The 26,742-nt window shown below is 37.1% G+C and overlaps 1 protein-coding gene across 1 annotated transcript in view; it reads left to right on the top strand.

Annotated features, from left to right (window-relative positions):
• MEIKIN (meiotic kinetochore factor) overlaps nucleotides 1-26,742 on the top strand; it is a 76,674-nt gene that overhangs the window by 19,433 nt on the left and 30,499 nt on the right. Inside the window, exons 7-9 of the mRNA XM_030318065.1 lie at nucleotides 4,085-4,124; nucleotides 5,839-5,903; nucleotides 11,204-11,274. Of these exons, the coding sequence (XP_030173925.1) occupies nucleotides 4,085-4,124; nucleotides 5,839-5,903; nucleotides 11,204-11,274 (176 nt within the window). The remainder of the gene's footprint in view (nucleotides 1-4,084; nucleotides 4,125-5,838; nucleotides 5,904-11,203; nucleotides 11,275-26,742) is intronic.

Here is a 26,742-nt window from a genome sequence, read left to right as displayed (position 1 = left end):
TTCAGTGCAATCCCTATCAAAATACCAATAGCATTTTTCACAGAATTAAAACAAATAAGTCTAAAATTTGTTTGAAACCACAGAAGAGCCCAAATATCCAAAGCAATATTGAGAAATAGTAAAGCTGGAGATGTCACACTTCCAGATGTCAAGATATATTACAAGCTGTAGTCAAAATAGCATGGTTCTGGCACAAAAATAAACACATAGATCAATGGAACAGAATAGAGAGCCTGGAAATAAACCCATGCTTATATGGTCAATTAATCTGTGACAAAGAATGCAAGAAGATACAATGGGGAAAAGACTGCCTCTTCAATAAATGGTACTGGGAAAATTGGATAGCTACATGCAAAAAAATGAAAGTGGACCACTTTCTTATACCATACACAAACTCAAAATGGATTAAAGGCCTAAATGTGAGGTCTGAAATCATAAAAATCCTATGAGAGAACATAGGCAGTACTTTTTCTTACATCAGCCATAATGACATTTTTTTCTAGATATGTCTCTTTGTATGGCTTCAGCTCAGGTCACGATCTCACGGCTTTGTGGGTTCGAGCCCTGCATCCGGCTCTGCACTGGTGGTGCAGAGCCTGCTTGGGATTCTCTGTCTCTCCTTCTCCCTCTGCCCCTCCCCTATTTGAACTGTCTCTCTCAAATAAATAAAAACTTAAAAAAAGAAACTTTAAAAAAATGGGCAGAGTACCTGAATAGACATGTTTCCAAACAAGACATGCAGATGGCCAACAGCCATGAAAAGATGCTTCCATCATTAATCACCAGGAAACTGCAAATCAAAACCACAATGAGATACCACCTCACACCTGTCAGAATGGCTAAAATAAAAAGACAAGAAAAAGGAAGTGTTGATAAGGATGTGGAGAAAAAGGAACCCTCATGCACTGTTGGTAGGAATGTGAATTGGCACAGCCACTGTGGAAAACAGTATGGATGTTCCTCAAAACATTAAAAGTCGAAATACTATATGATTCAGTAATCCCACTACTGGATATTTACCCAGAGAAAACAAAAACACTAATTTGAAAATTTATTGTAGTATTATTTGTAATAGCCAAGGTATGGAAGTGGTCTAAATGTACACTGATGAACAAATGGATGAGGAAGATATGGTACACACACACACACACACACACACACACACACACACACATGCACGCACACTATTACACAGCCACAAAAGGTTAAGATCTTGCCATTTGCAACTACATGAATGCACCTAGAGGGCATTATGGTAAGTGAAATAAGTGAGGATGAGAAAGACAAATACCATATGATTTCACATGTGTGGAATCTAAAAAACAAAACAAATTAAAAAACAAAAAACAGAATCAGACCTGTAAATACAGAGAACAAACTAATGGTTCCCACAGGGAAAGGGAATGGGAGTGTGGGCAAAATGGGTTAAGGGGAGAGGGGATGAGAGACTTGGAGTTTTGGAATGAATAAGTCACAGGAATAAAAGTCACAGCATAGGGAATGTAGTCTGTGGTATTATAATAGCATCATATGGTGACAAGTTAGCTACACTTGTGGTGAGTATAATATAATATTTAGAGAAGTTAATTCATTAGGTAGTACACATGAAACTAATACAATGTGTTTCATCTATACCTAAAAAAAATTTTGTAAAGAATATTAAGGGCTCCTGGGTAGCTCAGTTGGTTAAGCATCCAACTTCGGCTCAGGTCATGATCTCACGGTTCATGGGTTCACGCCCCACATCAGGCTTTGTGCTGACAGCTCAGAACCTGAAGCCTACTTCGGATTCTGTGTCTCCCTCTCTCTCTGCCCCTCCCCCCACTTATGCTCTGTCTCTCAAAAATAAATAAACATTGGGGAAAAAAAGAATATTAGTCTTTTGTCTGTGGCTTATATTGTGAATATTTCCCCAAGTTTGTCAGTTGTCTTTTTGTGTATGTTGTTTTTGTCGTGCAAAAAAGGCTTGTTTTTGTTAGATTTACTTCTCTTCCCAGGCCAGAGTTAGTGTAGCATCTCACTAATAGCATTAAGATCTTATACTCTTTCTGTCTTTCTACTACCAAGTGTGTTGGCTTGTTACCCCATAGTTGTAGGATGGTTGCTAAGCCTTTAGGCATCACAACAGTGTTCCAGGGAAAAAGAATTAGAAAAGGCAGTACTAGCCACATACATCTCTTTTTATCAGAAAAGCAAAAGCTTTCCAATTAATTCTCCGGCAGACTAGGTCTATTGGCCAGGACTGAGTCCTGTATCTCCTGACTACTTGGAAGTCTTCTTTGATAAAGTTTATAAAAACCCAAGTATTTTATTCTTCTAGTCTCTATAGTGGTAGAAAGGGGAAAATGTATAAGAATAGAGAGGGGGAATAGCAATGGATGTTGTCAGCTCATCTATCAGAGCCTCACAAAAAGGAGGGATAAATAATATCAAAGAATTAAGCATTGGTTATGGGGTCCCTTATGGGAGAGTTGGTATCTATCTGGATGGCAGTATTTCTGACAGTTTGAAAACCTTGTGTTATGTTTACTTTGGCAACTCCTTTGCTGATAATGAAGTGCCCAAAGAAGCAGCCTGTCTCTTTAACAAATGTTTCAGTTAACTTCTTTGTCCACTGTAAGTGATGACAAAAAAGAAAAAGAAAGAAGAAAAGAAAGAAAAAAATTTAAAAAAAATCAATCCTACCTCAAACTTTATTAGATTAAAAAATGAAATTATTACCACATATACCTGAAAAATCTAGCAGTATATCATATGCAATTACAACTTGATCCAGGCTTTCTTTTTTTAAAAAAAATTATTTTTAATGCTTTTATTTATTTTTGAGAGAGAGAGACAGAGTGCCAGCAGGGGAGGGGCAGAGAGAGAGGGAAACACAGAATCTGAAGCAGGCTCCAGGCCCTGAGTTGTCAGCACAGAGCCTGACGTGGGGCTCAAACCCACAAACTGTGGTTTGACCTGAGACAAAGTTGGATGATTAACCAACTGAACCACCCAGGAACCCTAATTCAGGCTTTCAAATGGTATCAGTAGGACCCAATTCCTTTCCATCTCTCAGCTCACGGCACTAATGTGCAAACTGAACTCTCAGCTAACCTCCCTTCATATAGTAGCTCTTGTTAGGTCCAGGCCTATATACTCACAGCCTCAAATCCAGTGAACAAAAGTGCTTCTCTTTCCCAGTGATTTGAACAAAAGTCCTGGTCTTATACCTTGGCTTAAATTATTTCATATGCTTATCCTTGAACAGTCACTTTGGGCAGAGAGATGCAGGGCTCCCATTGTACTGAGTCACAGGCCCTGTCTTGATTATCACAAGGAAAAGCAAGAGACTATCATCAGCAAAAGCAGAAAGTAGATGCTGTTCACTGTAGTCCTTTATATTTTGGGAACCTCCCTTTCAGAGAAATACTTCTAAATGATTAGTAGGCATCATTCACTTCACTTTTACTAAACTGTAAAATTCTAATTAAATGTAAGCAGAGTTCTGCAGCTTATTAGGGTCATATTCTTCAGAAGACTACTCCCACAGTTCTTTATATACCTAGTAATATAGAGTGCCTAGACAGCAAAACATTGACTGGTAGGCATTGTCTTGACTAATAAGTCTACTAATATGTGTATCTATATTTGTACTGGATTAAGAACCATGATATCTGAGTTTAAGTTCCAGGTAGGCAGCTGTTGGTTTTATCACTTGACCAGTTATTTTGTATATGTATTGTAGGAATAGTAAATTGTTATATTTACCTTGTGGGACTGTTGTAAGAATCAAGTAGATAAAAGATTGGAAAGGACTTCAAAAATTATAACTAACTATCCAAATACAGGCAGATGGATTCCTGCATCTCATAAAATTTCCTAACAGTTTTGTTTTATTTTGGTATTTTGAAAATACTTCTACATAATTTAAGTGGCAGATAAAAACAATACAAAACAATAAAATTATAAAAATAAACTGCACTCTCACCATATATTTTAGAGAAAATATTTACTTTTAGCTAGAGTAATTTTGGCCTCTGGTCTGTGCTTGAATTATATTTCTAATAGATTGGTGTTTTGTTTTGTTTTTTTCCTTTCCTAGGTCCCTCTTCAGAAGACTATCAGAAATGCCATAGAGAAATGTAAGAACTAATATTTTGTTTTAAAGTTGTCGAGCTTTTGAAAACCCTGTGTTATAATAGTTATATAGCTGGAATGATTGTTAGCCCACAAATTTAGGTATTCATTTTTTCAGTGTTTGTTGAGGAATCATTATGTGCCAGAAGTATTCTTACAGGTAGAGATACATTGTAATTAATGAAATAGATTAAAAACAAAATCTCTGCCCTCAAGTCCACATTCTACTTGGATGAGATAGACAATAAATGAATGAACAAATTCATTCTGTTCTATGTGGTAATGAATGCTATGGATAAAAAGCAAGATGGGGGCTAGAGAGTATTGGAAGGAAGGTTCACTATTTTAAGTAGTATGGTCAGAGAAGTCATAAATGAAATTTGAGCAGAGACATAAAGAAGGAAACAGAGAAAGACATGTAATTCACAGGAGAAAAGAGGATTCCAGGTGGAGGGAATAGCTGAAGCAAGGCTCTGAGCCAAGAAGGCCTGGGCTCCTGGGATGGAGTGTGGGAGAAGGAAAAAGAAGATGAAATGAGAGAAAAAGCCATATCATATAAGGCATGGTAGCTGAATGTAAGTGGATTGGAAAGCCTTTGAAAGGGTTAGAAGGCTAACATGATATAGCTTAGGTTTTAAAAGAATCACCCTGGCTACTGCGTTGTTAATAGATTATGAAGAGACAATTATACTTATAGTGAGATATAGTTAGGAGACTATTGTCCTAATCTAGGCAAGAGATATTGGACCAGAGTGGTAAGAGTATAGGTAAGAACTAGCTTTTGGAACCAAATCCAAAGGATTTTGGATATATTTTGAAAGCAGAACTAACAGGGTGGTCTGTTATTCATTGATGGAATGAATGGTGGAGTATGAAAGTAGTCAAGGCTGACTCCGCACTTTTGGCTTAAGCAACTAGAAGATGGGAGAGACTGAGGAGAAACATTCCTGAGCAAAGATCAAGAGCTTGGTTTGCGGCATGTAGACTGAGGGTAGGGTGTGTGTGAGAGCGACAGTATCTAAATTCAAGGAGGTGGTCACAGTCTGGGGCTGGTGTCATTTCTAAAATAGAAAAGGACATTAATTTTTAAGAAGTATTATCTTTCCTGTTACTTGAGATTCTTACCTCAAGAATCCTAGGAAACAAGATTGCCATTCTGTTTTGCATAAATGAGGGAACCAAGAATCAGGACAGGTTAAGTAACTTTTCCAAGGCCAGTAGCAAAACTGGCCTTTAAACTCAGGTCTTTCTGATTCTAAACATTCTACCTTGTCCTCCATATGTACTGTCTCACACTGAAAAGTATATAAATGTATTACCTTTTATTAAACTATTTGTTCATATAGATATGGTAACATTTTCTTAACCAATTGTGTTCTTTCTACAGATATTTAATAGTATATAAATGTTATTATTGTAGGGACACCTGGGTGGCTCAGTCATTTGAGCGTCCTGACTTCGGCTCAGGTCATGATCTCACAGCTTGTGAGTTCGAGCCCTGCATCAGGCTCTGTGCTGACAGCTCAGAGCCTAGAACCTGCTTCGGATTCTGTGTCTCCCTCTCTCTCTGCCCCTAACCCACACGCATTCTGTCTCTGTCTCTCTCAAAAATAAATAAACGTTAAAAAAATTTTTAATGTTATTATTGTAAAGATTATTTGAGGATTCTCTACAGTTACTGAAAAATTGAGACTAATCATTAATTTGTTCCTATTATAGAGTGATGACATTAACCGACCAAAATATTTCTCAGAAACCAAAGAGTACTTTGCATTCAGAATCAGGTAATAAACAGTGAAACTAATCATTTTCATAATTCTGTATTTCTTTATTTTTGTTATAATGCAGTATATTTTTAGAAAATTGGTAGCCCAGGAAACTGAGTGCTTTTTAGCTTGGTTATATTTTAAAAAATGAAGATATGTGAAGTTAGAAAGATATGTGTGTCTTTAACTATCACTAAAATACCCATTATTAATTCATTTCATAAGCATTTACTGAGTATATACTCTGTATTAGGTGTTGCTATATATACCAGTAAAGAGTAGTATTAAATCCTTGCCTCCTAAGTTTCAGTCATGGGAGAGGAAGATAATCAGTAAACATTTATATTGCAATTATGTGTGATGATTGAAAATAAAAGGATAAACACAGTGTCTTGCATTATAGGCACTCTATAATTTAGTCTATTATTGGAATAAACTTAGACATTTCCAACCTTATTAATTCATGCTGTATCTCAGATTTCCATTTTTATTTCCTGAATCAAGTTTTACAGCATTTATTTGTGGGTAAACAAAGAATTGCTGGTTTTATTCTTAATAGGCAAGTTTGTATGAACTAAAAGAAAAAAATAGTTTTTTGCATCATTTTCACTGTGAGAAATACTGCTACTGAGTATTTTCTAAATGTCAAGTATTATGTTAGGATTTCTGGGTATAAAAATGATGAAAATAGTTGCTCTTTTAAGGGAAATTAATCAAGTGATAAAAAATAAACTTGTAAAAGCACCCATCTTTCAAAGGAGTAGCATCTACTACGCTGGAGGGTGAGAATTAGAAGAGGAATTTTTGTATAAATCTAAGAGTAAGGGAGCTTGTGAACAAGAGAAGAGAGGCTATCAAAGTGAAAGTAGTAAGGGTTCCAAAAGCAATCATGATTTTACTTAGGTCTTGTCCAATAAAAAGTTTTCTTTGGCTGTGGAAAATACTATTTATAAAGGCTGATAGTGAGTCAGAACAGTGATTCTGGAATTATGTATGCTTTTGTATTCTTACTTCTATGTGGTTGATTAACTTGAAATTTAAAATTAAATGACTTCTTATTCAAGAATTACTTTTTACTTCCTTAGTTCAACAAATCCAACTGTGTTCCTATGTCACGTTCTTTACTAAGTGTTATAAACTTGTCTAGTCATAGAGACAAGCATAAACAGGTAACTACTTCCCAGGTAACTCCTGCACAGTCTCCTTTGCAGTCTAATCTGCCACTATTAGCCATTAAATGTGGAAGTTCTTCAAGGCCAGTTCCTAGATTTTAATCTTTTTAAAATTTACCCCTAATATGTACAGGTGTTCTATAAAAAGCAGGGTCTCCAAGTTTTCTCTCAATCTAGACTTTCTTCTGAGAATAAGACCCTTATATGTAGCTGCCTTCTGGACATTTCCCCTTGGATGTTTCAGAGATAACTTATCACACCATTCATTAATTCCATTCATTCAACAGATATTCTTTAATCACCTACATTGTGACACAAAGTTTCTTAGTTGCTGGGGAACATGACAGAGTCCTTGCCCTAACAGAGCTGCTATAGTGGAGGAAGAAAGATAATAAACAGATAAACAAATGAATATGCATCAATATTAGAATAAAAATAAAGCAGGGTAAAAACAGGGTATGAGTAGGGATGCTATTTTATGATTTTTTTTAAGTTTATTTATTTATTTTGAGAGAGAGTGTGTGAGCAGGGGAGAGGCAGAGAGAGAAGGAGAGAGAGAATCCCAAGCAGGCTCCATCCTATCCGTGCACATCCAGACATGGGGCTTGATCCCATGAACCACAAGATCATGACCTGAGCCAAGATCAAGAGTTGGACCCTCAACCACCTGAGCCACCCAGGCGCCCCAAGGGATACTATTTTATTGTATTTTTAAATTTTATTTAATTTTTTTATTTTTTTATATAATTTATTGTCAAGTTAGCTAACATACAGTGTATATGGTGTGCTCTTGGCTTTGGGAGTAGATTCCTGTGACTCATCACTTAACATAAAACACCTAGTGCTTACCCCATTAAGTGCCCTCCTCACTGCCCATCACTCATTTTCCCCGCCCGCACCCCCTTCCACCCTCAGTTTGTCTCTGTATTTAAAAGTCTCTAGGATAAGCATCTCTGAGGAGATGATATTTGTACAGAGCTTGAATGTGGGTCATGTGAAAATCTGTGATAGAGTATGCTGGCAAAGGGAACAACAAGAGAAAAGGTCCTAAGATGGGAATGAGTGCAGCACGTTTGAAGAAGAGAAAAGAGGTTTGTATGACTGGAGCAAAATGAGTTTAAAAAAAATGAATGACTGCAGTTGTGTTGAGGGCTAGTCAAGTAGTATGATGTAGAGTCTCCTATGCCATCGTAAGGAGTAAGAATTCTCTTCTAAATGTGCTGAGAAGTGGGATGATGTGATTGGATACATATTTTTTTATAATTTTTAAATGTTCTTATTTATTTTTGAGAGACAGAGAGAGACAGAGCATGAGTGGGGGAGGGACAGAGAAAGAGGGAGACACAGAATGTGAAGCAGGCTCCAGGTTCTGAGCTGTCAGCACAGAGCCCAACATAGGGCTTGAACTCAAGAACTGCGAGATCATGACCTGAGCTGAAGTCAGACACTTAACTGACTGAGCCACCCAGGCGCCCCTTGGATACATATTTTAGAATAATCACTCTGGCTGCTATGTGGAGATAGACTAAGAAGGCAAAGAGACCCTGTTAAACTATTGTAGTGGTCAGGTAATGGTATGAGACTAACGTGGTAGCAGTGGTCTGATTTGGAATATATATATATATATATATATATATATATATATATATATATACCTTTAGTGTTTTATTATTTTTGAGAGAGAGACACACACACATTATGAATAGGGAGGAGCAGAGAGACAGGTAGACACAAAATTCAATGCAGGCTCCAGGCTCTGAGCTGGTAGCACAGAGCGCAATGCAGGGCTTGAACTCATGGACTGTGAGATCATGACCTGACCGAAGTTGGATGCTTAACCAACTGAGCCACCCAGGTGCCCCCGGAATATATTTCAAAGCACTAGGATTTTCTGATTAATCTGTATGTTGGGTAAGAGAAAAATAAATGTCAAGGATGAGTCTAAAATTATTGGTTTAAGCAAGTGGATGAATGATGGTATCATTTCTTGAGAAAGCACTGGAGGACAGAGCAAGTTGGGAGGATGATTAAGAGAATTTGGTTTCCTTTTGGGATGAGCACTGGGTGTTGTATGGAAACCAATTTGACAATAAATTTCATATTAAAAAAAAAAGAGAGAATTTGGTTTCAACATTGAATTTTATCTCTCTACTCCTGTACCTAATGTTTCATGAAATGATGCAGACAAAAACATGTATGTGTTGTGTAATTCCATATATATGAAGTTCAAGAACAGGCAAGACTATTTTGGGTAGTAGAAGTAAGAATAGTGATAATCTTTGGAAAGGGGGTGCTGAATGGGAAGGAACATATAGGAAACTTTTGACGTGTTGGAATATTTTATATCTTGATTTGGGTGGTGATTATATGGGTGAATACATACATATTTAAGATTTGTGCCTACTATTGTGTACGTAGAGTTCTTCAATAAAATATTAAAACATTGAGAGACTTATTAGCCTTCAAGTAGAGATGTAATGAGAGCAGTTTATGATACAGGAGTCTGGAGTTTAGGGCAGAGACTGGAGCTATAAATAAATATCTGGAGTCAAGAATATAAATGTTTTAAAGTCATAGGATCAGATGAGATCACCTAGGAAGTGGCATAGAAAACAAACATGCAAAAAGAATGTAAATGAAACACTTCAGCATTTAGAAGTAGCTGTAACAAAAGTTACCGAGAGAATAAATAAAGCAGGAATTGAGGACTGAGAATCGTCACAACCAAGACCTAACCTGGTCTTCCACTAGTGTCTTCCATCTATCAAGTGTAGCTTAGCAGACTGGAAACATCGGGATCATTCTTGACACCTTCCTCTTTGTTACTTCTTAGACTTAATCTATTACCAAACCTTGGTACCAATTTTATCTCTTACAGAATTCTGAAACCTACTACTTCCCTCTACTTGAGGAGATGAAGATGAGTGAAGTGGTTAGTCTCAAGGGTTGCCAGATTTAGCAAGTAAAGATGCAGAATGGTCAGTTAATTTTGAATTCAGATAAATAATTTTTAATATAATTATGTCACAAATATTGTATATACTTGTACTATTACATGGCATATACTTATACTAAAAAATTATTTGCTTATCTGAAATTCAAATTTAAATGGGTATCCTATTTGTATCTAGAAACCTAATTAGCCTCTGCAACGAGGCTGGGAATGTATATGTATTATAGGCAGGCATCACAAAAATCAGGATTTTATATGCTAAGTTAAAAAGCTTGAGTTTTAACTGGAATGCAGTGGAAAGCCTTGGGAAAGTTTTAAGCAGATGATATTAGACTTGTATTTTAGGTATGTAACGGGGGTAGTGGAGTACAGAGCTAAATTGAAAAACTACTGAAATAATCCGAAGGGAAATCTCTTGTTGCCTTAAAGCAAGGTATTAGTGTTAAGAATAAAGAAAAGCCAAATTTGCATATTAAGTACATATTCTAGGTAACATTGGCAGAAAGCAGACAGTCAAAAGATTTTTGTTGCTTTTTGGATTGAGTCTGGAGAGTGAAAAAAAAAGAGAAGAGTCAGGACTGAGTAGGAGCCATGAAAGGGACCAGAGGGAAAATGTTCATGCTTGTTGTACTGATGTCCAATAAGGTAGGGCAGGAAAGGTTTCTGCTCATATTTGTGGGACCTGAAATTAGATTGCTGTGGGTTTGGGAGTAAACAGGAGGAGAGGAAGTTATGTTAGTATATGTGGACATGCCTGTGGATAAGAGGAGAGAGGGGATATAGCATGAAGGGGTATTGGGTACAGATAAAGTTTTTGGTAAGATCAAAGAGTCCTGACTATATTTTAAATGTTGATAGAAAAGTTGCAGTAGAGAAGTTTCAAGAGAGCCTGAAAATACAGGAATATGGAAATGAAAGGATGATTAATGAAGAATTTTAATCACACACACCTTTCTCTATTAATTGAAAAGTAAATATTTTACATAGAGCTTATTTACTCCTATGAAACCTGGGACTCTTATCTGTAGCAAGTCAGATTATTCAACATATATTAAGTTTTTCTTCTGAAACTATTACAGAGATGCAGTCATTGAAATCAGGGTTTTGTTTTTCAAATTTGAGTTCTATTTTCTATACTTATAGTTAAGGAGAGGTTAAATAATTAAAATATTGAAGTATCTTTTTCTTTACAGATAATGCAGCTTGTGAAGTTTTACTTGCTGAGAAAATTTACCCTTCAGCACCTGAAAAAACAAAGAAAAAAGCAAGTATTAAAGCAGAATAACTACATAAACCATAAATTTAATTAATATAGAGCATATTCTTAACTAACAGTTTTATAGGAATTATTTTTCAGTTATTTAAGTCAATAATTTCAAATATTTTTTGAATTTAGTAGTTAATATTATTGTTACTTGAATATATACTCTATATAGGTTTAGTGAAAGAGAATTGAAATTTACAGATTTTCCAGATTTCTTTTGGATAAGTGGATGTCTATTAAACATTCATTTAAGGTGAAAATAAGACATTTGCTGTATGTCCACAGCAGTGTTTTCTGCTGAGGAGTATTTGTGAATTAGTACTTTAGTCCTAGAGTCTAGAGGTCTTTGGGGAGGAAATTGAATTTTGTTTTGTATGTAATAGAGCTACTATTTGAGTGAGTATTCAATGCTAAGCATTATTCTAAGCACTTTTTTATAAATTGTATCTTTTCCTTATAGCATTCCTATCACCTCAGTTTTTGTTTTGTTTTATTTTGTTTCCACCCATTTTATAGCTGAGAAAAATGAGATCTAGATATTAATTAGTATGTTTGCAGAGTTTGTGGCAGGTCTTTCTGGATCTAATCCTGTATTCTTTACACTACACTTTACTGTCATTGTATACATTGGGGATAAAATTGGAAAAGGGCAAGACTGTCAGTAGGAAGACTCCGTAGCATGAAGTTGCAGATATTTTAGGTGCAAGATTGTGGTGGCTTTGGGGCGCGTAGGTGGCTCAGTCAGTTAAGCGTCCAATTTGGGCTCAGGTCATGATCTCGTGATTTGTGAATTCAAGCCCTACATCAGGCTGTCTGCTGTCAGTGCAGAGCCCACTTTGGATCCTCTGTCTCCCTCTCCCTCTGTCCCTCCCCTGCACGCAATCTCTCAAAAGTAAACATTAAAAAAAAAAAAAAAGATTGTGGTGCCTTTGACTAGGGTTTTTTGTAGGAGAGATGGAAAAATAAGCATGGATTCAAGATAATTATGCCTGTAGAGTTCAAGAATCGGATATAGAGGGTAAAGGAATGAGAGGTGTCAAAAAAGACATCTAGGTTTCTGTCTTAACCAGCTTTGGTGGATAAAGGTGCTATTTACTGTGATAGGAAAGGCAGGAAGTTTGAGGGCACCTGAAAATGAAAATGTTGGAAGGACCATTGGCTACAACTCTGCAGGTTAGGACAGAAAAGAACTGTACAGTGTTTTAAATTCATAGAAATAGATGAAAGCACGTTAGAAAGAATGAGTATCTATCAAGTGAGGAAGAGACAAGAGTCCAGGATCACTCCTTGGAAAGCTTTATGGTCAGGTACAAAAGTAAGAATGGACAGAGAAAAGGAGGGAAATAAACAGAATATGGTATCATAGAAGACAAGAGAGGAGAGCATTTACTCCTAAAAGAGGGAGTGGTTAACAATGCTGAATGTTGCTTGGAATCCCAGTGTTATAAAGAACTTTATAAAATTGGAGGGCTTCAAATTTCTGGTCTAGCATGTAAGGAACTTAGAAGTCATCTCTCTGTCCTAACAAGTAAAAAGCTGAACAAAGTGAAAAATCAACAACTCTTTTTAGGCATGTCAGAAAAATAAGGTCATAGGCTAAAGTGCTGCAGTAAAACTTGGAAAGACAGGTCAGTGGATATAGAGAATCATGACTTACTGGAACAGAAATGTGTGAACAGAAACCTCCCTGAGAACCAGTGCTGGAATGGGAACCAGTGCTAGTGTGATTGGTGAGTTGCTGGAGGCTCACTGAGGACAACACTGAGAGTTAAAAACTCAAGAGGAACACAGCCATCAGGGGGCCTCAATACTTTTATGAGTTTTACCTCTAGGAGGACCTCTACCAAGTCCTCACAGTAAATATCAAAGAAAAATCCCCTCATGCTTTTAGTGGTGAGAAGGGAAAAAGAACCATTTGGAAATACACTAGAATATTATGTTCTTTTTTAATGTTTTTTTAAAATTTTTATTTATTTTGAGAGAAAGAGACTGCAAGCAGGGGAGGGGGGGGAGAGAGAGAGAGAGAGAGAGAGAAAGAGAGAGAGAGAGAGAATGAATCTCAAGCAGGCTCCATGCTCAGCATGGAGCCCAACATGGAACCTGATCCCACAAACCTTGAGATCATGTCCTGAACCAAAATCAAGAGTTGTTTGCTTAACCAACTGAGCCACCCAGGTGCCCCTGGAGTATTTTGTTCTTAACAAAGCCTTCCATCAGAAGAAAATATTTTACCAGAGCCTAATTTGCTGGTATTTTAGCAGAGGCTATCCTACCTGGGGGAAGGGAAGTACCCAACTCCAGCCAGCTCTGCTTTTTCAAATGAGGAAAGAAAAATACTCCAATTCTAGCTTCCTCTAACTTCCACATGGGGGAATGGAAATACCCAACTACAGGGGAGCCTGGGTAGTTCATTTGGTTAAGGGTCCAACTTTTGATTTCAGCTGAGGTAATGAGCTCACAGTTTGTGAGTTCAAGCCCCGCATGGGACTCTGCACTGACAGTGTGGATCCTGCTTGGGATTCTCTCTCTCCCTCTCTCTCTGCCCCTCCCCAACACGTGTACACCCTTGCTCTGTCTCTCTCTCAAAATGAATAAATAAACTTAAAAAAAGAACAGGAAATACACAACTACACCTCTCTCTAGCTGTGCTGTCCCACCTAAGGAGGTGTGAGAACCAAGAAACACTGGTGAATTTTACCATCCAGAAGCACAGGCTAAACAATAAACAAAAAAGACGTCATCACAGCCCTATGACTGCTTCCCCTCCCCCCACATCTTACCACTACATTACTATAGGCCTATTTACCACAGTTCCTATTAACCAGTACGTCTTGTCTACCTTTTAGCAAAAAATTACAAGGCATATTAAAAGGCAAAAAAAAGTTTGAGAGACTGAATAAACATCAGAATCAGAGTCAGATGTGGCAGTAGTATTAGAATTATCAGACCAGAATTTTTAAATAACTATGATTAATATGCTAAGGACATTATAGTAAAAAGTAGACAACATGCAAGAACAGATGAATAATATAAACACAAAGATCGATGTTCTAAGAAAGATCAAAAAAGAAATGCTAGAGATTAAAAATACTATAGCAAGAATAAAGAATGACTTTGATGGACTCATTAGTAGACTGGACACAACTTAGGAAAGAATACCTAAGTTTGAGGATATGACCGAAGAAACTTCCAAAACTGAAAAGCAAAGAGAAAAAAGACAAAACAAAACAAAAACCAGACTATTCAAGAACTGTGAAACAACTACAAAAGGTGTGACATACACATAATTGGAATTCCAGAAAGAAAAGAAACAGAAAAAGGAACAAAAGCAACATTTGAAGCAATAATGAGTCAGAATTTCCCAAAATTATTGTCAGATACCAAATCATAGATTCAGGAAGTTCACAGAATACCACGCAGGATAAATGCTCCCAAAACTACATCTAGATTTATTATATTCAAACATCAGAAAATAAAAGAGAAAGAAAAAAATTTTTAAAGAAGCCAGAGGGAGAAAAACACCTTACTTATAGAAGAGCAAAGGTAAGCATTACAGACCTCTCCTTAGAAACTATTAAGAAATAAAAGACTGAAGTGAAATATTTAAAGTGCTGAGAGAAAAAAACCACCAAGCTAGAATTCTATACCTTGTGAAATTCTCCTTCAAAAATGAAGGACAATTAAAGATTTTCTCAGACAAACAAAAATTTATAATTTGTTGCCAGTAGGCCTTCCTTTTAAGAAATATTAAGGGAAGTTCTTCAAGGAGAAGGAAAATAATATGCCAGTATAAGTTTATCTGTCCTAATAAATGTAACACTGTGTTGCAGTACGTTAAATAAGGGAGATTGTGCATGGGTACGGTCAAGGGGTATATGGGAACTCTATGCATTTTGCTCAATTCTTCTGTGAACCTCAAACTTCTCTAAAAATTTTGTTAGTTTTTTAAAAGTCAGTTGCATTCACAATCAAGAAGGAAACCAATGACTCTAGCATGAATAATTTTAGTGGACTGGTGACAGGCAAGCCAGATTAGAATAGATTGAAGAGTTATAGAAAAGAAGGAAATATAACATATAAAAAGAAGTAAATTGGGACACCAAAAACATAAAACATATGTGGAGGTGGGGAGTAGAATATTTTTGTGCAGTTGAAGTTGATTTGTTATCATCTTAAAATAGACTATTACAAGTATTTTGAAAGCCCTATGGTAATCCCAAAGCCAAAATCTTTAAGAGACTCACAAATGATAAAGAGAAAAGAATCAAGGCATACCACTATAAAAATCATCCATTCATAAAGAGGGGCACCTGAGTGGCCCAGTCTGTTGAGCATCCGACTTCAGCTCAGGTCATGATCTCACAGTTCATGAGTTCGAAAACCGCATCAGGCTTTGTGCTGACAGCTCAGAGCCTGGAGCCTGCTTAAGAATCTGTGTCTCCCTCTCTCTGCCCCTCCCCTACCTGCAGTCTGTCTGTCTCTCAAAAATAAATAAAACATTTAAAAACATTTTAAAAAGATCATCCGTTCATAAAGAAAGACAGCAAGAGAGGAAGAAGGGAACAAAGGAACTATAGAACAATCAGAAAGTAATTAAAAAATGATAGTCCTTACTATCAGTAAGTTCTTACCTATCAAAAATTACTTTAGGGGCACCTGGGTGGCTCTGTCGGTTAAGCGTCCGACTTCAGCTCAGGTCACGATCTCACGGTCCGTGAGTTCGAGCCCCGCATCGGGCTCTGGGCTGATGGCTCAGAGCCTGGAGTCTGCTTCCGATTCTGTGTCTCCCTCTCTCTCTGCCCCTCCCCCGTTCATGCTCTGTCTCTCTCTGTCTCAAAAATAAATAAACGTTAAAAAAATTTTTTTTTTAAATTACTTTAAATGATTAAAATTCTTCATTTAAAAGACATAAAGTGGGGGAATAAAAAATAGCGCAACTATATGCTGCCTACAAGAGACTCACTTAAGCTTTAAAGACAATTAAGCTTAAAGTGAAAGAATGGAAAAAATTATTCCATGGCAATGGAAACTAGAAGAGAACAGGAGTATACTCCTGATGATAAAAGGTATACTTTTATCGGACTAAATAGATTTTAAGTTAAAAGCTGTAATAACAGACAATGTTATTACATAATGATAAAGGGGTCAATTCATCAAGAGGATATAACAAGTTAAATATATACAGACACAATACTGAAGCACCTAATTATATTAAATAATCATTAACAGGTCTCAAGGCAGAAATACACAACAATGCAATAATAGTAGAATACTTCGATACCCTATTATTCAACAATGAATAGATGATCCAGAGAGAAAATCATGGAGGAAATAATGGATTTGGACAACACTTTAGACCAAATGGACCTAACAGACATATACAACATTTCATTTAACAACAATAGAGTCCACATTCTTCTCAGTGTACATGGAACATGCTCTAGGATAGATTACATGTTGTGGCACAAAACAAGTCTTACCAAATTTAAAAAGATTGAAATTATATCAAATATCTTTTCTGAACACATTGGCATGACACTAATAATTTGTAACAGAAGGAAAGGGGGGAGGGTGTCTGGGTGGCTCTGTCAGTTAAGCTACTGACTCTTGGTTTTGACTCAGCTCATGATCTCATGGTTCATGGGTTTGAGCCCCATGTCTGAACTATCAGAGCCTGCTTGGGATTCTGTCTCTCTGCCCTTCCACCACTCATGCTCCTTCTCTCTTTCTCTCAAAATAAAGACACTTAAAAAAAGGGAAAGGGAGAACATTCACATATATGTGAAAATTAACACATTTGTGAGCAACTAATGAGTCAAAGAAGAAATCAAAAGAGATACCAAAAATATCTTGAGACAAATGAAAATGGAAACACAACATACCAAAACTTAAGGGGTGCTGCAAAAGTAACCCAAGAGAGAGCATTATAGTGATAAATACTGTCCTTAAGAAGAAATTAAGGTCTCAAATAAGCAACGTAACCTTATACTGCAAGGAACTAGAAAAAGAACAAAGTCCAAAGTTAGCAGAAGGAAGGAAATAAAAATGAAAGAAGAAATAAATGAAACAGAGATTAGAAAGACAGTAGGAATCATTAACAAAACTAAGAGTTAGTTTTATTAAAAGATAAACAATTGAAAAACTTTTGTCCAGTTTAAGAAAGAAAGAGGGGTGCCTGGGTGGCTCAGTCATTTAAGTGCCCAACTCTTGATTTTGACTCAGGTCCTAATCAGTTTGTGAGTTCAAGCCCCATGTGGGGCTCTGCACTGGCAGTGTGGAACTTGCTTGGGATTCTCTCTCTGATCTCTCTCTCTCTCTCTCTCTCTCTCTCTCTCTCTCTCAAAATAAATAAATAAACGTTAAAAAAGAAAGAAGGATTACTCCAATTAATAAAATTATAATGAAAGAGGAGACATTACAGTTCATACCACAGAAATACAAAGGAACATAACAGTACCATGAGTAATTATACATAAACAAATTAGATAACTTAAATATAAGGATAAATTCCTAGAAACAGATAGAAACTTACCTAGACTGAAAAATTAAGTAATAAAAAATGTGAACAGACAAAAAGCAAGGAGATTGAATCAGTAATAAAACATCTCTGGCAATTAAGAGACCAGATGACTTCACTGGTGAATTCTACCAAATGTATAATTTAAAAAAAAAAAATTATTTTAGAGAGACAGCATGAGCTGTGGAAGAGGGGCAGACAGAGAAAGAGAAAAAATCTTTTTTTTTTTTTACTATGAAATTTATTGTCAAATTAGTTTCCATACAACACCCAGCGCTCATCCCAACAGGTGCCCTCCTCAATGCCTATCACCCACTTTCCCCTCCCTCCCACCCTCCCATCAACCCTCAGTTTATTTTCAGTTTTTAAGGGTCTCTTATGGTTTGGCTCCCTCCCTCTCTAACTTTTTCTTCCCTTCCCCTCTCCCATGGTCTTCTGTTAAGTTTCTCAGGATCCACATAGGAGTGAAAACATATGGTATCTGTTTTTCTCTGTATGACTGATTTCATTTAGCATAACACTCTCCAGTTCCATCCATGTTGCTACAAAAGGCCATAGTTCATTCTATCTCATTGCCAAGTAGTATTCCATTGTGTTTATAAACCACAACTTCTTTATCCATTCATCAGTTGATGGACATTTAGGCTCTTTCCATAATTTAGCTATTGTTGAAAGTGCTGCTATAAACATTGGGGTACAAGTGCCCCTATGCATCAGTACTCCTGTATCCCTTGGGTAAATTCCTAGCAGTGCTATTGCTGGGTCATAGGGTAGGTCTATTTTTAATTTTTTGAGGAACCTCCACACTGTTTTCCAGAGTGGCTGCACCAATTTGCATTCCCACCAACAGTGCAAGAGGGTTCCGATTTCTCCACATCCTCTCCAGCATCTATAGTCTCCTGATTTGTTCATTTTAGCCACTCTGACCGGCATGATGTGGTATCTGGGCGTGGTTTTGATTTGTATTTCCCTGATGAGGAGTGACATTGAGCATCTTTTCATGTACCTCTTGGCCATCTGGATGTCTTCTTTACAGAATTGTCTGTTCATGTTTTCTGCCCATTTATTCACTGGATTATTTGTTTTCAAGTGTGGAGTTTGGTGAGTTCTTTATAGATTTTGGATACTAGCCCTTTGTCTGATATGTCATTTGCAAATATCTTCCCATTCTGTAGGTTGCATTTTAGTTTTGTTGATTGTTTCCGTTGCAGTGCAGAAGCTTTTTATCTTCATGAGGTCCTAATAGTTCATTTTTGCTTTTAATTCCCTTGCCTTTGGAGATGTGTCAAGTAAGAAATTGCTGCAGTTGAGGTCAGAGAGGTTTTTTCCTGCTTTCTCCTCTAGGGTTTTGATGGTATCCTGTCTTACATTCAGGTCCTTTATCCATTTTGAGTTTATTTTTGTGAGTGGTATAAGAAAGTGGTCTAGTTTCATTCTTCTCCATGTTGCTGTCCAGTTCTCCCAGCACCATTTGTTAAAGAGACTGTCTTTTTTCCATTGGATGTTCTTTCCTGCTTTGTCAAAGATGAGTTGGCCATACTTTTGTGGGTCCAATTCTGGAGTCTCTATTCGATTCCATTGATCTATGTGTCTGTTTTTGTGCCAATACCATGCTGTCTTGATGATTACAGCTTTGTAGTAGAGGCTAAAGTCTGGGATTGTGATGCCTCCCACTTTGGTCTTCTTCAATATTACTTTGGCTATTCGGGGTCTTTTGTGGTTCCCTACAAATTTTAGGATTGCTTGTTCTAGCTTCAAGAAGAATACTGGTGCAATTTTGATTGGGATTGCATTGAATGTGTAGATAGCTTTGGGAGTATTGACATTTTGACAATATTTATTCTTCCAATCCATGAGCACGGAATGTTTTTCCATTTCTTTATAATCTTCAATTTCCTTCATCAGCTTTCTATAGTTTTCAGCATACAAATCTTTTGCATCTTTGGTTAGGTTTATTTCTAGGTTATTTTATGATTCTTGGTGCCATTGTGAATGGGATCAGTTTCTTTATTTGTCTTTCTGTTGCTTCATTATTAGTATGTAAGAATGCACCTGATTTCCATACATTGATTTTGTATCCTGCAATTTCACTGAATTCATGTATCAGTTCTAGTAGACTTTTGGTGGAGTCTGTTGAGTTTTCCATGTATAATATCATGTCATCTGCAAAAAGTGAAAGCTTGACTTCATCTTTGCCAATTTTGATGCCTTTGATTTCCTTTTGTTGTCTGACTGCTGATGCTAGAACTTCCAACACACTATGTTAAAGAACAACGGTGAGAGTGGACATCCCTGTCGTGTTCCTGATCTCAGGGGGAAAGCTCTCAGTTTTTCCCCATTGAGGATGATATTATCTGTGGGCTTTTCATAAGTGGCTTTTATGATGTTTAGGTATGTTCCTTCTATCTTGACTTTCTCGAGATTTTATTAAGAAAGGGTGCTGAATTTTGTCAAATGCTTTTTCTGCATCGATTGACAGGATCATAAGGTTTTTATCTTTTCTTTTATTAATGCAATGTATCACATTGATTTGCGAATGTTGAACCAGCCCTGCACCCCAGGAATGAATCCCAATATATCATGGTGATTAATTCTTATATGCTTTTGAATTCGATTTTCTAGTATCTTGTTGAGAATTTTTGCATCCATATTCATTGGGGATATTGGCCTGTAGTTCTCTTTTTTTTGTGGGGTCTCTGTCTGGTTTGGGAATCAAAGTAATGCTGGCTTCATAGAATGAGTCTGGAAGTTTTCCTTCCCTTTCTATTTTTTGGAACAGCTTGAGAAGGATAGGTATTATCTCTGCTCTAAATGTCTGGTAGACTTCCCCAGGGAAGCCATCTGGTCCTGGACTCTTATTTGTTGGGAGATTTTTGATAACTGATTCAATTTATTTGCTGGTTATGGGTCTGCTCAAGTTTTCTATTTCTTCCTGTTTGAGTTTTGGAAGTGTGTGGGTGCTTAGGAATTTGTCCATTTCTTCCAGGTTGTCCAGTTTGTTGGCATATAATTTTTCCTAGTATTCCCTGATAATTGCTTGTATTTCTAAGGGATTGGTTGTAATAATTCCATTTTCATTCATGATTTTATCTATTTGGGTCCTCTCCCTTTTCTTTTTGAGAAGCCTGGCTAGATGTTTATCAATTTTGTTTATTTTTTCAAAAAACCTACTCTTGGTTTCATTGATCTGCTCTACAGTTTTTTTAGATTCTATATTGTTTATTTCTGCTCTGATCTGTATTATTTCTCTTCCTCTGCTGGGTTTGGGTTTTTGCTGTTCTGCTTCTATTTCCTTTAGGTGTGCTGTCAGATTTTGTATTTGGGATTTTTCTTGTTTCTTGAGATAGGCCTGGATTGCAATGTATTTTCCTCTCAGGACTGCCTTCGCTGCATCCCAAAGTGTTTGGATTATTGTATTTTCATTTTCATTTATTTCCATATATTTTTAAATTTCTTCTCTAAGTGCCTGGTTGACCCATTCATTCTTTAGTAGGGTGTTCTTTAACCTCCATGCTTTTGGAGGTTTTCCAGACTTTTTCCTTGGTTGATTTAAAGTTTCATAGCCTTGTGGTCTGAAAGAGTGCATGGTATGATCTCAATTCTTGTACACTTATGAAGGGCTGTTTTGTGACCCAGTATGTGATCTCTCTTAGAAAATCTTCCACGTGCACTCGAGAAGAAAGTATATTCTGTTGCTTTGGGATGCAGAGTTCTAAATGTATCTGTCAAGTCCATCTGATCCAATGTATCATTCAGGGCCCTTGTTTCTGTATTGATTCTGTGTCTAGATGATCTATCCATTGCTCTAAGTGGGGTATTAAAGTCCCCTGCAATTACCACATTCTTATCAATAAGGTTGCTTATGTTTGTGATTAATTGTTTTATATATTTGGGGGCTCCCAGTTTTGGTGCATAGACATTTATAATTGTTAGCTCTTCCTGATAGATACACCCTGTAATTATTATATAATGCCCTTCTTCATCTCTTGTTACAGCCTTTAATTTAAAGTCTAGTTTGTCTGATATAAGTATGGCTACTCCAGCTTTCTTTTGACTTCCAGTAGCATGATAGATAGTTCTCCATCCCCTCACTTTCAATCTGAAGCTGTCCTCAGGTCTAAAATGAGTCTCTTGTAGACAGCAAATAGATGGGTCTTGTTTTGTTATCCATTCTGATACCCTATGTCTTTTGGTTGGAGCATTTAGTCCATTTACATTCAGTGTTATTATGAAAGATAGGGGTTTAGAGTCATTGTGATGTCTGTAGGTTTCATGCTTGTACTGATGTCTCTGGCACTTTGTCTCACAGGATCCCCCTTAGGATCTCTTGTAGGGCTGGTTTAGTGGTGGTAAATTCCTTCAGTTTTTGTTTGTTTAGGAAGACCTTTATCTCTCCTTCCTTCTATTCTAAATGACAGACTTGCTGGATAAAGGAATGTTGGCTGCATATTTTTTCTGTTCATCACATTGAAGATTTCCTGCCATTCCTTTCTGGCAGCGTGTTTATTCCTAGCTGTTTTGAGAATTTTCTCTTCATCCTTGTATTTTGCCAGTTTCACTATGATATGTTGTGCAGAAGATCGATTCAAGTTACGTCTGAAGGGAGTTCTGTGTGCCTCTTGGATTTCAATGCCTTTTCCTTCCCCAGACCAGGGAAGTTCTCAGCTATGATTTGTTCAAGTACACCTTCAGCCCCTTTCTCTCTCTCCTTCTGGAATTCCTATGATATGGATATTGTTCCATTTGATTGTATCACTTAGTTATCTAATTCTCCCCTCATACTCCTGGATTTTTTTATCTCTCTTTTTCTCAGCTTCCTCTTTCTCCATAATTTTATCTTCTAATTCACCTATTCTCTCCTCTGCCTCTTCAATCTGTGCTATGGCTGCCTCCATTTTATTTTGCAGGTCATTTATAGCATTCTTTAGCTCCCCATGACTATTTCTTAGTCCCTTGATCTCTGTAGCAATAGATTAGATTCTCTGCTGTCCTCTATGCTGTTTTCAAGCCCAGCAATTAATTTTATGACTATTATTCTAAATTCTTGTTCTGTTATATTGCTTAAATCGTTTTTGATCAATTCATTAGCTGTCGCTACTTCCTGGAATTTCTTTTGAGGAGAATTATTCCATTTCATCATTTTGGGTAGTCCCTGTGGTAACTCCAAACTGCAGGGCACTTCCCCTGTGCTGTTAGGAGTAACTTGTGTCAGGGCCACAGTCAGACCTGATGTCTGCCCCCAGCCCACCACTGGGGCCATAGTCAGACTGGTGTGTACCTCATCTTCCCCTCTCCCAGGGGCAGGACTCACTGTGGAGTGGTGTGGCCCTGTCTGGGCTACTTGCACACTGCCAGGCTTGTGGTGCTGCTTAGATGGGATCTGGTCAAGGGCGTATTAGCCAGGTGGTTCTGCAAGGTGCACAGGGGCGGGAGGGGCAGGCTTAGCTAGCTTTGCCTTCGGTGGTCCCTTGTGGGAGGGGCCCCGCAGCACCGGGAGGGAGGCAGGCCTGTCGGAGGGATGGATCCACAGAAGCACAGCGGTGGGCGTTTGCACGGTGGCAAGCAAGTTCAGTGACGGGAATTGGCTCCCTTTGGATAGAGAGAGAGAGACAGAGAGAGAGAGAGAGAGAGAGAGAGAGAGAGAGAGAGTCTTAAGCAGGTTCCACATTCAGCACAGAGCCTGATGTGGGGTTCAGTCCCACATCCTTGGGATCATGACCTGAGCTGAAATCAAGAGTTGGATGCTCAACCAACTGAGACACTCAGGTGCCTCATCTAATGTTTAAATGTTTAAAGAAGAATTAATATCAGTCATTCTCAAACTTTTCTAAAAATTGAAGAGGAAGGAACACTTCCAAACTCATTTTACAAGGACAGCTTTACTGTGATACCAACTCCAGGAAGGAACACTAAAAGAAAAGAAAATTACGGGCCAATATTCCTGATGAACGTAGATAACAATCCTCAACAAAACACTAGCAAACCAAATTCAAGAGCGAATTGAAAACATCATATTTCACAATCAAATAGGATTTATCCCTGGTATGAAAGTATAGTTCAACATAAGAGAATCAGTTAACGTGATACACCACATTAACAGAATGAAGGATAGAAAGCATATCATTTCAATAGATGCAGAAAAGCGTTGGACAAAATTCAACATCCTTTCATAATAGAAACTTTCAACAAATTAGGTATAGAAGGAACATACCTCAACATAATAAAGGCTACATATGACAAGCCCATAGCTTATATCATACTCAGTGGTGAAAAGTTAAAAGCTTTTCCTCTAAGATCAGAAATAAGAAAAGATGTTCACTCTTGCCACTTATATTCAGTATAGTACTGCACATTTTAGCCAGAGCAAATTGATAAGAAAAAGAAGTAAAAATCATGCATATAGGAAAGGAAGAAGGGAAATTATCTCTTTGTGGATGGCATGATATTATATATTGAAAACCCTAAAGACTCTACCAAAAAGACTGTCAGAACTAATGGATAAATTCTGTAAAGTTGCAGAATACAAAATCAACATACAACAATTTGTTATGTTCCTATACACTAGCATTAAACTATTTGAAACAGAAATCAGAAAGCAATCCTGTGAGATAAGAGGAAATATATATTTTGGTCTCTGTCCCCATTTCCTGGCACACAGCTCCTAAGTGCTTGTAATTTCCTAAGTGTTAAGAACACCAGGAGCATCTCTTGTTTTAATATTTTTTTTGACCCCATCCCTGACACAAGGCTCCTAAAACCCTTGTAAATCCCTAAGTTATAAGAATACTAGAGGATCTTCTGTTCATGAGACAACTCTGGGTGGACTCCTTTGTGGCTCCTAGATGGACCTGGTCATCAGGAAGCCCACGCCATAATTAAAAGCTTGAAATTTTCAACCCAGTCACTCCCTTCTCCAAAGAGGGGAAAGGAGCTGGAATGAAGTTAGTAATTGATTATGCCTACATGAGGAACCCTCCATAAAAATTCTAATAGAAGGAGATTTGAAGAGCTTCTAGGTTGGTGAACACATCCACACCAGGAGGTGACAGATCACAACTCCACTGTGGTAGAAGTTCTTATGCTTGGGACCCTCCCAGACCTCACTCTATATTAGTATATATCCTTTAATAAATTAGTAAATGTAAGTGCTTCCCTGGGTTATGTGATTTGCCCTAGCAAATTAATTGAACCTGAGGATAGGGTGAAGGGGGCTTCCAATTTGTTGCCAAATTGTATAGAACTTGAGGATAACCTGGGGACCTACTACTTGTGATTGGCATCTGGATTTGTATGGGAGCAGTCTTGTGGGACTAAGCCTTTAACCTGTGGGATCTGATATTATCTGCAGGTAAACAGTGTTAGAATTGAGTTGAATTGTAGGACATCTAGCTGGTGTTGCAGAGAAATTTTGTTGTGGGAAAAACTCCCAATACATGTAGTGACCAGAAGTATCAGAAGTGTGAGTGTTTTGAATGAGTAGTAAAGGAGACTCGCAAGAGAAAGACTCAGTGGAGGAAAGAACTGTGTTTTTTCTTTAAAAATCCCATTTAGAATCTCATCAAAAACAATAAAATACTTAGAGATAAATTTAAACAAGGGGGTAAAAGACCTGTACACTATAAACTCTAAGGCACTGATGAAAGAAATCAAAGAGGACACAAAGAAATGGGAAGATATTGCATGTTTTTAGATTGGAAGAATTAATATTGTGAAAATGTCCATCTACCCAAAGCAATCTACACAGCCAATGCTGTCCTTTCAAAATTCCAATCACATTTTTTCTCAGAAATAGAAAAACTCTCCTCAAATTTGTGTGGAACCATATAAGACCCCCAAGTAGCCAAAGCAATCTTGAGAAAGAAGAACAAAACTGGAGATATCACATTTCTTGATTTCAGTATATATTATAAATCTGTAGAATGGAAATAGTACAGCACTGGCACATAGACCAGTGGAACAGAATAGAGAGCCCAGAAATAAACCCACATATATACAGCCAACTGATTTTTGACAAGGGTGCCAAGAACACAAACTGGGGAAAGGATAATCTCTTCAATAAATGGTAATGGGAAAATTGGATATCCACATGCAGAAGAATGAGACGGGACCCCTATCTTATACCACTCACAAAAATTAACTCAAAATGGGTTAAGGATGTAAATATAAAACATGAAAATATAAAACTCCTAGAAGAAACTTAGGGAAAAACGTCCTTGACATTGGTCTTGGCAATGATTTCTTTGATAAGACACGAAAGGAGCACACAAGAAAAACTAAAGTGAGACAACATCAAACTAAAGAGCTTCTATACAGCAAAGGAATTAATAAATTTATAATAAATAAACTTATTTTTTAATAAAACAATTAATTGGAAAAGCAACCCAAAGAATGAGAGAAAATATTTACAAATCATACATCTTATAAGGGGTTAATATTCAAAATAGTTAAAGATCCTATACAATTCAATAACAAAAAAGCAAATACATAATCCAATTTAAAAACGTGCAAAATACCAGAATAGATATTCTCCCAAAGAAGATGTAAAAGTTGTCAAAACATACATGAAAAAGTGCTCAATATCACTAATAATCTGAGAAATGGAAATGCAAACCACAATGAGATATCACCTCACATCTGGTAGGATGGCTATTAGCAGAAAGGTAAGAGCAAATTTTGGCAAAGATGTGCAAAAAAGGGAACGCTTAAATACTGTTAGTGGGACTGTAAACTGGTACAAGTATTGTGGAGAACCATATGGTGGTTCCTCATAAAATTAAAAATAGAACTACTGTTACTATTAAAAATAGAACTATATCCTATAGTGTTACTTCTGGGTATAGATCCAAAGGAAAAGGAAATGAAATCAGTATCTCAGGGAGATATCTGCACTCCCATGTTCCTGCAGTATTATTTTCAATAGCCAAGATATGGAAACAGCCTAAATGTCCTTC

This window comes from Lynx canadensis, chromosome A1 (genome assembly GCF_007474595.2).
Source record: "Lynx canadensis isolate LIC74 chromosome A1, mLynCan4.pri.v2, whole genome shotgun sequence".
In the NCBI taxonomy this organism is placed as follows: Eukaryota; Metazoa; Chordata; class Mammalia; order Carnivora; family Felidae; genus Lynx; species Lynx canadensis.
The sequence above is the reverse complement of the archived record's forward strand: the minus strand, read 5'-3'. Positions and strand labels throughout refer to the sequence as shown.